The sequence below is a fragment of the Rhamphochromis longiceps genome, linkage group LG7 (genome assembly GCF_057381845.1).
Source record: "Rhamphochromis longiceps isolate RC_006_pf linkage group LG7, R_longiceps_female_GT1.1, whole genome shotgun sequence".
Taxonomy (NCBI): domain Eukaryota; kingdom Metazoa; phylum Chordata; class Actinopteri; order Cichliformes; family Cichlidae; genus Rhamphochromis; species Rhamphochromis longiceps.
The window spans coordinates 40,652,290-40,664,008 of record NC_140563.1 but is presented as its reverse complement, the minus strand read 5'-3'; the positions used below and the strand labels follow the sequence as shown (position 1 = coordinate 40,664,008).

Sequence of the window (11,719 nt, the reverse complement as noted above, 5' to 3'; positions counted from 1 at the left end):
TACTGTATCCATCACTTGGTGGTGTTAATAAGCTGTCAGGGTAGTTCAACATCTAGCTCATAGAAGAGGAGCAAGCGTAACACTTTTAAATGTTGCAAATGCAACGTTTCACCAAACATGAGCAAACACAGCCTGTTTCTGTGCAGTTTGTCACACTATGCCTGCAAGCCAAACATACAGCTGCTGTACTTCAGTGAAAGATAGAAATGAGAGATGGCTTCACTGAGAGAGAGAGAGGATATAAGAAAGCCAGGACAAACAAGGAAGGAGTAAGGACAGTTCAGCTTATAACATCCCAATTCTTTTTAGAGTTATTTGATCAGATATTGGATCTATGAACAGGAACTTTTATTCAACTGTTATTTAAAGGTTGTATAAAAATACTGGGACATTTAGTGCAGGCCACACTGAGTTTAAAGGGCTTTGGTAAAGTTTAAATCGCTATATGGGTCTAGTGCAGTGAGGTTTTCATGAGTTAATGTTAGGCTACATGAAGGGTGCTTCACATCAAATGAAATTTAAGCTGATTGATCAAATTCTACCTTTTAACCAGCTTTATACTGTCTATCGGTGGGAAATCAGGCATGTAACATGTGCTTGCATCCTTTGTTTTTGTTTTTTTGTTTTTTGTATTCATGCAAGCACAGCATATGTGCTTGCATGAATTTTCCTGTTTAATTGTGGAGGGGCAAGCTCACCCATCTGTACCTGACAGAGCAATTTTTAAAAAAATTTCCTTTGTTGTTCTCTGCGTGTGCTCTATATCACGGATGCTCAAGCTGTGGGAATTATTTAAAAGTAGCATTTCAGTTAGAATAAACTTCAGTCCCTCCTGTTAACGTTATTTTGTCATTATATTAGTTCAAAAGGTTAAGTTAACATGGGGGGGGCTCGTTTTTACTTCTGTGCTTTGAGTACATTTCAGAGACTGTGCTTTTTCAACTTTTAAGTAAAGCAGTTAAATCGCCACTTCCACTTTTGCCAGAGTACTTTTCAACACAAGTATTTCAACTCAAGTAATGTGAGTGTGTACTTTTGCCATCTCTGCTGCACTTTGAAAATTTGTCTCCAAAAGTTCTGTTTATCGGGATGTAGCGTTTTGTGGGAGAAAATTTGTCTTTTTACAGGGAAGTTCCTGAATTTTACATTTAATTCAAATGGATTTAATAAAAAAAATAAAAAGTGGAGGAAAGACATTGAAGTTTGACTTATGATTGTTTGACTGTCACACCCGAAAATTCTGAAGTACTTTGTATTTTGTGTTGTACTGGTACCTTTGTCTAATAAAAAGACTTTTGACAGAAAGACTGTCACACCCATCTTCCAAGCGCATCTGCGAGTCCTTACTGGCCCATAGTCTCCACCCACAGATGTCTCAGGACACTTTTTAGTCCAAAAAAGAATACTACACTGACCCTCTAGACTCTCTTAAAATATATATTCTTATTATAACATTAAAAAAAAATAAGCCTGGTTGTCAGAATATAAGCAAAATTGGAAATCTATAAAGAAACATTGTGCTCTGTGTATGCTGAGATCTAAAGGTTTGAAACTGGGATTTTAAAATGTTTCAGGGGATTGAAAAATATAACAATTTCTATACGATGGGTCAGATTTCTCTGTATTCAAGAGGATAAAAAAGATTTAAGTTACCACAGTGTCAGTGGATTGTTTTTTAAATAGAGAAATACAAAAGCAGCTTTCTTAGTTATTAACTAACAAGGCTTCAAACAGTAAATTTAATCTCAAATATGTCTTAATATTAATATTAAACACTTAATATTAAAAAAAATAAAGTGCTTGCCCACCATACTTTGGCTTGTGGCCTTCCTTTTGTTTTTTTTATACTGTATGTTACTGGAGCTTTCATTTCTGCAGATCTTATTCTCTTCTCTGTGCACCTCTGTACAAGTATAGGAACAAGTTGAAGTTTGCCTTAAACCTCTACTCTCGTTTTCAGAAAGGAACATCATCTGGTAATGGTCAAGGAGATCAGCATCTTTAAATATTTTTATGAAGACGGTGCGTGCGTCTTTGTCACGAAATATACTCGATGAGAATGAGAAGCCACAATAGTGCCCTCCAGGAGCCAGAGGCAGAGAGAGAAAGGCCATAGGAGACCCACGTCATCTGCAGCCCCCCAACCAGTGAAGACCCAATGCCACACTTCTTAGTGGCAACTGTGTTCCGAACCAAGCCAAAACAGGTGGTGGTGGTAGGCCCCAAATTTAGCCCTCATGGGCCACAGCCAAAGAACCAGAGGAAACAAGGTGCCTACCTTTCCAGAGGACAGCCATGCTGCCACAAGCCAATAGCAAGGCTCCAGGTGGCCAAGAACCACCTGACACCCAGCAGAGCACTGGGCCTGGGGCTTGCTGACCCTCTGAAGTGTGTGTGGATGTCCCCACAGAGTGTAGGGAATAGGGTTGTACACGATAATAACATTTCAGATTAAACATTATCTAACAAATCCGGAACATTTTTACTTTTGAACTCTGACCTTTGGTCCCGCTGCATGTAAAAATAATTGTTGTAAGCGTCACTGCAACACAATTATCTGACCATTAAGTCCATTAGATGCTGTTACATTACGAAGAGGGGGTTTTCTTAGATAAAAGTCACGTGACATCAATAGCAAAAGTGGAGAGGTCAAGGATGAATGGATCAAGATAAGAGGGGAGAAACTTCATTGACAATTACTGCTGTCCAGGCAGCATAACGCAAAACTGCTTTCGTGTAAAGTGGAAGGTTCCTTTATAACCTAGTGTTGGACAAATACATTGCCCAACACTGGGTTTTGTACTAACCCTGACACACAAAGCATATGTTTTTCAATTTTGGAGTATTTATTTCAATTAAATTGGATGTTATTTATAATGCTCCAAAACACAGGAGCAGTTGTCTCAAGTTTCTTTATACTGTAATATAAAGACTGTACAGTACTAGAAACAAGCTCACCAGATTACTTGAGTTAATTTTTTTAATTTTTTTTAAACTTTTTACTTTTACTTGAGTAATAAGTAAGAGTAATAAATGTTACTCTTACTTATTTACGATGGATACTTGACCAAACCAAACACATGATTTCCTGTGATCAAGCACTAGTTAAAAAAAAGTTAACTGAGAAAATTGCTTTTTTCCCCTTTTTTCCCTCATTTCAAATGCTAATACAGTTGAAATTAAAGAGATAATGTTGTTGGATGATATGCAAAAACTCAACCTCTCAGACTGACCAGACTATGTCACATGATATAGCTTGTATGATAGTTAAATGCATCATATTATAATCACAACATGTGATGTGGCTTGTCTTGACCATCCTCAACATTTAACCTAAAAATAATTTTTAAAAAAAATAATTAAAATGGGGAAATGATGTAAGGACAAATGTAGAAATAATAGCACTTACACCAATCTTGTTTAGTAAGTTGTTCAAGGCATTCTAATCCATAGCAGTGTGAAGAAACACAGTCCCTCCTCAAATCTGTGCTATATTTTTGCCATTTTTCAGGTGGAACTGAAGAACTGTGACATTACTAAGTTTTCATCCATGCATCCATTCATTTTCTTAACCATTTGTCCACTTCAGAGTTGCAGGAACTGTATCCCAGCTGGCAGCCATGACAGAGACACAGCCAACTATTCACATCTATAAACAATTTAGAACCATTCAATTTATTTTCTGTCTTTATTCTTCAGTTTAACCGCTGAGAGTTGATCTGTTCTTCGGGGCAGTGTCAGCACACAAAGAACTGTAATAAAAACATTCTTATTCATCATCTATGTCCGTTCCATTGTTGTAACATGCAACAGGTCCTGCAGGAAAAACCATGCCATTTTGCAAGCCTGTTTATTCACAAAAGACTTAATGGAGACTATAGAAAGACAAACGTTCATTACATTTTCACCTCGTTTCAAATGCTAAGGCATCTGAAACAAAAGAGATAATGTAGTTGGACAAGATAAACAAAGAAACCAACCTCTCAGACCGGTCAGACTGCATTGTCTGAATACTGGTGAGGTTAAGACAGCAAACAGGGTGAGAGAAAAAATATATATCATTGTGCAATGTACCACATTTTATACATTTGACTAAGTATGGCAAAGCAATGGATCACATAACGTGCCTGCTGATCAAAGAACATATTGCCAAAGTTATGACTCTTCTATAGTCCTGTTATAAATCAGCATCAATGTTCATTCTGTTATGGAGTTTTCTTTGTTGAAATTGTTGCTTTACTACTTTCGTTACATTCCATCATAATGTCAGAAAAGTTTGTAAAGAATTGACAGTCACATCTTGTTAGGAAATGGAGAGCAAATTTAATTACCAGCATATGTATCACAGATCAATGAGTACAGCAGTAATCATTTCAGGGTTCAAGATGAAGGGACTTAAAGTTCATCACTATAGAGCATTTACATGAAAGAGAAAAAAGGCTGGAATGTTTAATGTAGCCACACAGCTACACAGAAAATAAAATGCCCAAGCGCCCTTCAGGATGAGGGATATTTACAGCGTAGAATCATATTTAGAATTTACACAGATTATCATCAAGAAATATATTTTTTTTCTCCATGAATCAATTTTAATGTTATTTACTTTTCTTTTTTAATACTCTAGAGCCCTCCATTCCAGGCTGGCTCCTTCCATTTTTACATTATCCATTATACACTGGACTATATACACTGGACACCACTTGACTATAATCTATTACAATGATAATTTAACTACAGTCAGGGGGTCTGGTCCACCCACAGTCACATTAATAAGCAGCCATGACCATGTCACACATACATTAACCAAACTTTTATGTTCCATTTCCTTCAACTTTTAACGATAAAACACTGCAACAGAGAATCTAAAGTAGGTTATTGGATCTCTTACCACTGAAAAATTCCTTTATGGCCCTAAAATATCTCTAGTAGTGTGTTCTGACGTTCTTGTGCTATTGCAGTAATCTGCTAAAAGATTTTTCATCTTAGTCCAGTTTTCAAAGTTTTCTTTTGCTGTGTTGATGGTCAGTTGTGGAGGGTACTGTTGGCTTCTCAGAGGTCCGCATCAAAGGGTCTGCTGTTGACGGTGTTCACTGAGCGGGCAGGGGGGCTCTTGGCCCGTGGGAAGGACACATCGTCCTCCATTGAGTCCCTGGAGTACGGGACGCTACTGTTGCTGGCAGCGCTCCTGGCCCGACTGAGATTCGGCACTTCAACGCGCCTGGTCGGGGTCTTCGGTTCTCTGCGACGCATGACCTCTTCAACCCGGACCTCTCCTCGGTTCTTCCCTCCGCAGCAGCGGCAGATCCCGATGAACATAACGAAACCGCCCAAGACTTCAAATATCCCGCCGATGTAGCCCAGAATGATGCAGTAGCCGACTCGCGGAGTTATCAATGCTGTATTGACACTGGGCGTTGTGATGTTTGGGGGGCTGTGCGTGTACCAAGAGATCGGTATGATGGTCAAGACGCCTGAGCAAAAGATCAGCAGTCCACCCAGACCGGCAACTACCCAGTTAGGCCTGTCTTTCCAACAGCGGACCCCCGGGATGGCAACAGCCAACCCGATTAGAGTCACGATGAGAGAGGCCACCATCATACCCTGTGCGGGCTGTATGATCTTGTTACTGAAGTACTGGGTGTCCGCTTGGCCGCACCGAGCACCGGAGCTTATTGTGGATGCAATACAAATATCCCAGATTCCTTGTTCAATGAAGTTATCGGAAGGAAGATTGCTAATACCGTTCAGAGTCCTCCAGTTTGGGGCCACGGTCGCGACCAAGTCCAGCACCCAGCCGCAGGGAGCCATGACCATCCCGAAGATCAGGATGCCCGGAGTGCGCAAAGAGAGCCGCATCCACTCCTGCGTTGATTCCCTCGGCATGATCGCGGTTGTTGTGGTGGTTGCTGCTGCTGCTGCTGATGTGCCTCTTCTTACTCCTAAACACGTTGCAGTGACTAATTTCTACTGGGGCGATCAGCTTTGACGGCGTCGTCCTAAAAAACAAGTCCGACTGAAACTCAGCAGTGGGCGGGCCTTCATCTTCCCTTGCCCGTCTTGCCTGCCTCTGTCCCCAAATAGGACAGGTGTGGCGCTGTGTGCGTATGGGCGGGGTGCGCCTACATCTTCACCTGTAACTGCAAAAAGCAGAGTGCGCGAGCGGTGGGGGACGGGGGTAGTTTCGATTAGGCTTTTTGTCGTGCCAAAGTGTGATAAGTGATAAAGGATAAGAAAGATAGAGGTTTTTCTTTTCAGAGTAGCTGTTTGAAGCGTGGTGCAAACGTGTCTTCCGCTTTTAGGAGGTATTTAAAGCTTCTAATAGTGAAAGCTACCCAGACTTAAAAACTTAGGCAAGATATGATTTTTCGGATCTCCGGTTGCATTAACCTCCTAGGACCTGGCGTCGACATATGTGAACATCATATTTTGGGTTATTTAGACTATAATACTCAATTTTGCTCTACAAGGGCCTGATATCCACTTACGAGGACATTATACAGCTTCTGTTCTATCAAAATTTTAAATGAATATGTGGCTCTCATTTTTCTTAGAAACAGAAATCAGGTAAAAAAAAAAAAATTAAAAAAGGATCTGGTAATTCTTTGTTTTTACATTCATCGGGTCCCAATATGCTCAAATATCAAAGAGAAATTAAAAATGCATGCTGTGGAAGAATTTTAGGAGGTTAAATAACTAAAACGTTTTATTTATTTATTTTAACTCTTGTTTCATCAGAAAAAAGGGTTCTTGGGATTTTTTTTAAAGTGTTCTGATTAAGAAAGCGAGTAGTGTATTTAGTAGAGTTGCGTACCAGGACCCAGGGCTGGACTTGGACGAAAAATCGGTCCGGGCATTTTGACTAGAGGTATTATACAAAAAACCATAAAGCCTTTGAATAAAAACTAACTCTGTTGTGACAGTGATGTATACTGTCATGTTGTTATATATGTCTCATTCTAATAAACTTAAACCTACACCACCCTCCCTATTCTGGTATTCTAAACAGTGCTTAGCCAAAACCCAAAGTCGAGTTAACCTCCTGAACTATCTACAACATATGGTGGAAACCTGAAATTAAGACAGAGAAGACTAGAGGTGAGACATGATCATTACTGAATATTAAAAATAATAAATGACAGATTTAGTGATATTTTCATAAACTATTTATTTACCACATCAATGAACAGCATGGCAGGGCAAAATATTTTTTGTAACATGGCAACCTTTAAAAAGTGAAAGGAGACAGAAACACAGGTGAGAAAGAATAAAACTTAATTGACTTTTTGATGGCATTTTACACACAGTACTGGTACAGAATCTAGAAAATGTGGGAAAATACTGACATCATATACAGTACTTAGCTACTTCTGAAGAAATTATGATGGAACCCTGAAAAAAAATTACTATGTACAATAATGGATTTCTATGCATTTTACATCAGATGAAAACGTTGGTTGTAAGATTCAGATAATTATTTGTTAAAAGTGAGACATTTTAAATGAGATTAACAAAAGAAAAGCATTTCTTCGTGTCCCCTTTTCCCTGTTAATGCCCTACCTGGCAGTGGCGGTCCTAGCCTGTTTGGCACCTACATAAAATATATTAAGGATTGTACATCAACATAAAACTGTTAATTTCACCAGAGAAACACACACACACACATGAAGAGAGAGAGAGAGTATGCATTACATGCAAACGGCTACCAAACAGCCATCATAATACGTCATACAATGAGAACAGAACAAATCAACAATTGACGATGACTAATTAATATTAAAATCTGTAACATAATGTATTGTTTGGAGTTTAGTCTGTCACTGTTACTATTTTTACCATTTCTTTTTGGAGCAACTGTAATCCACATTATTTCCTTAGGAATTAATATTAAAGTCTTCTGATTCTGATTGTTTCAGGATGACCTGCCATTATCCAATCACACATCTGCTTACCTGTATCTTTTGCTCGTTTCTCCTCCTCTTCTTTTCTCTTTTTTCTAAACTGAGGACCTGATGGCTTTGAACTTTTCTTGTCCATCTTCCATTGGTTTTCATTTTGCACTCCAGTATGAACACAAGGATCGCCACAACATGACCTAATAGACCTACACCTTAGTTCACAGATTCACTTTGTCTAGGGTTTATTTCTGGGATTTCGCACAACCCAGGATTCAAATCATGAATACATAATGGGCTTGGATTTACATCATTATGAATGAAATGTGCTCTATTTGGAAGCAGCAGGGCCCCCCTCCGCTTTCGACGGGTTGTATGTGAGACTCTAAATCATCAAACTGTAAATTATAAATTTTAAATTGTTATTCATCCCTTTACCCCTGGTCCTAAAGTGTATATTTATTTTCTTACTCTTCTTATATTTATAGTTTGTTTACTTGCACTGCTGTAACTGGAGCCTCGTCGTCTCGTCTCTCTATATACTGGACTGTATGTAGCGGAGATGACAATAAAGTTTACTTTGACTTCAGCAGCGAGCAGGCGCACCGAGGGCTCTCGCGCTCACTTTTCGCGTATAGAATTTCAAAAAAGCATCGGTGCAAATTATAAGTCTGTATTATAATGTCTGGTGTTTTCATGTTTGTTGGGTTTTTTTTTAAATTTTATTTTATTTTGCGAGCTCCAGCCAGCCAGAGAATCCCCCGCCGCCCCGCCCTCTCCTCCCTGTGCCACAAGCAGCAGGCGCACCTCGCAAACGGAGGGCGCCCTTACTCCCAGCAAATGGCCGACAGAAAGCCGATCGGTGCCTATGCCATTCCCAATATGCACTGGCTGAAATCGGGGCAGCATGAGTACGAGGGGGCAACCGCCCATGTCGCCCATATCAAAAACCACTACTGCTACCTGGCCCCCTGGCAAAACTTTGCTAGACCCGCCCCTGCACAGTTACCAGCTGTCAGCTACGTAAAAAGTGATCCTGGTGTTATTTGTCTCTCAGAAACAGCTCATAACTTCCCTTCAACTCATTCATGTCACCTAAAAGGTAAACCTGTTTCTCCATCACCTGTTCAGCTCTGATGATTCAGTAAGGACATCTCCTGGTTTCATCTTCATGTTTCCCTCTCACCAGATAGCCAAACCAATATCATGACCAGCAGTTTTACAGCTGTGGCTCCAGCAAACATCAGCTGATACTAGAAATTAACATTAAATAAATTCAACAGCTGATCAGCTTAAACGTGCTGCTGTTGTTTAGCGCGACATTCACTGGTTTCCTCTTTCTGGCGCAAAGTGGGCGATAAACAAGAGAGACGGGACTTGCGTCAGAAACACCGATCAGCTGATCATTGATCAGTTTCATGATTGAAGTAGCAACAGGAGAGGGAGGGGAAGAGAATGAGAGAAGAAGATGCCGCTGACAGCGTAAAGACACAGAATAACTCCAGCTTTGGGTCTTTTTTTAATTCTAGCTGAAGTAGGGGACAAACTGTGTTCCTTTTCAGCTCAATACAAAACACGTAATATTTTCTCTGAATACGAGACAATTCCATTTTTACAGGACGGTTGGCAACTCTACTAACTAACCTTTTGAATAAAATAAAGTTCACTATTAGTAACATCATAACACCCACCCAGCTGTATAGACACTAGCTAGTATGCAGTTATTGTAACTGACTGTAAAAAGTCAGTCAATTTATTTGACCTTTGACCCAGATAGACTGCAGGGGATAACTTCTCACCTGAAGTTCAGTTCACCGAATACCAGCGGCCGCCTAGGATCTCTCCTCCTCCGGCTCACCTTTCCCTCATCCACCTGCTGGCCTCCACAACTTGCTGATTGTGCAGCAGATTCCAGGAGGAAGAAGTTGCTAATTTCATTGCTATTTTATCCCAATTTACTGCAAAGCTTTAGGGCAGACAGAAACAAAATAAAAGGAAGAATAAAAGGAGTGCATTTTCAACAGTATGTTTCAGTTTTTCTGCAGGACAAAGAAATTCTGCTGTGGGATTACATTTTAAGAAATGGAAGTGCAAAACTACAGATAAAGTTCTTGTTGCCCTAACAGTCCTGTAATAATAAAACTAAGTTTTTGCTTATTTTACATTTTATTTATTTAGTATTTTTCTGTGAACTATCACAAATTATTTTAATTATTTCAATGTTTTATTTTGGTGTAGTATGAATGGCAATGTCAGGAGGAAAAACTGTAAAATTTCTGAAGAAGATTTTCAGAAATTTTCTGACTTTTGAGATTTTGGACTTTTCTACAGTGAAAAATCCAAATAATGCTTTAGCTGCTACTGCTGGAGACTGAGCCAGTATTTTACTTCATTACAAAATTCACACTGAACTGACTGGCCAGGTTTATAGAAATATATATGTGAGACCTGGAGTCATCATGACTTTGATTTGCATGGCATGTGGGTTCCGTGTGTTGGGAATCATAATTGGCAAGAATGTAGTTCTGCAGGAATCTATTGAGAGCAGCTTGAATACCTTTCTGCCTCACTCTCTTTGTTTTTCTCTCTCCCGTGCCTCTCTTTCAATATTCTGTCCACACGTGTTTGTTTCTATTTTTTTTATATCCTGGTTTTTCTAGCTTCTTCCGTCTTTCTGGTTGTGCTTGATGTGAGATTCTGCCAGAGCATCAAAAGAAACCCGATTATTAACGAATGCTAATAAGGTCTCTCCATAGGTAGGGGGGATCATTCATGATTCTCAGTGCTGTAAACACCTTGTCAAAGAGCTGAGATGAGGGTGACTATTTCACAGAGCTAGCAGCTTTACTGATCTCTTTAAGGAAAGTGAATCAGTTTCTGAGAAAGTCAATGACCTATGAGAGGCAGATGTCACAGCCAGACCCTACATTGTTTAGGCCGACCCCGTTTCAGCTACGATGGTATTTGTCCATCAACATCTCCTTTGAGCGATTAACTGTGATTGCTCAAGTCACCAAAGGAAGCTCAACATTTAAGTATTTTATTTTATTTCAGTGCACTGATAAGAGCAGCTGTATTTTCCTACTGCCTTCAAGAGCAGCTGTTTACCAAATTAATACAAAATGCGACATTTTTAAAGTAAGATTACTTTGCAAGAAATATCTGAAATATACACAATAAAATACAAAGTCATGTGTTCTTGAAGCCATCTGTATCTTTATTTTTCCTCAGAATTGTTTGTGTTCTTTGACACACAGAGGACAAATAAACCAGGTACGACAGGTATGTGAACAAACCAGGCAGACTTTGTGAACCAATCCTTTTGCCACATCATTTGTACACAATGCCTCTTTCCCTTATCATCATAGTATGACTCATCAACTTTATCCCTCTGTAGTTATGTCAACTTTTCTTTCTTTCTTTCTTTCTTTCTTTCTTTCTTTCTTTCTTTCTTTCTTTCTTTCTTTCTTTCTTTCTTTCTTTCTTTCTTTCTTTCTTTCTTTCTTTCTTTCTTTCTTTCTTTCTAGGTAAGTCATAAAAAATAAACCACAATCTGAAAAAAAACCCCAACCTTTAGCTGTTTTCATTCAAAGTTTCATATATTAATGTCAGTCTTCCACCACCGGTTGTATGTAAGCTACATAACTTCACAGCATTTGTATCATGCCACACATCACAGATCTTTATAAGGTGAAACTGGAGCAAATGATTTGGATGACAGCAAGTTTTGGTTGCCAAATACATACCACTCATGCAATGTAACAGTTTGTTCATGTGAAGTAGTTTTCATTTTCCAGGTTGTGAGCCCTCAGGAACAATGATGTGTG

The 11,719-nt window shown here is 39.2% G+C and overlaps 1 protein-coding gene across 1 annotated transcript; it reads right to left on the bottom strand.

Annotated features, from left to right (window-relative positions):
- Positions 1–4,300: 4,300 nt before the first annotated feature.
- LOC146665867 (claudin-23-like) lies at positions 4,301–5,997 on the bottom strand. The gene has a single exon (XM_085413653.1). The coding sequence runs from the start codon at positions 5,881–5,883 to the stop codon at positions 5,050–5,052; it is 834 nt and encodes a 277-aa protein (XP_085269779.1). The 5' UTR covers positions 5,884–5,997; the 3' UTR covers positions 4,301–5,049.
- Positions 5,998–11,719: the final 5,722 nt, after the last annotated feature.

Excerpts from the sequence above, each read along its gene's own strand:
- LOC146665867 (XM_085413653.1), bottom strand. The coding sequence starts at position 5,883 with ATGCCGAGGGAATCAACGCAGGAGTGGATGCGGCTCTCTTTGCGCACT.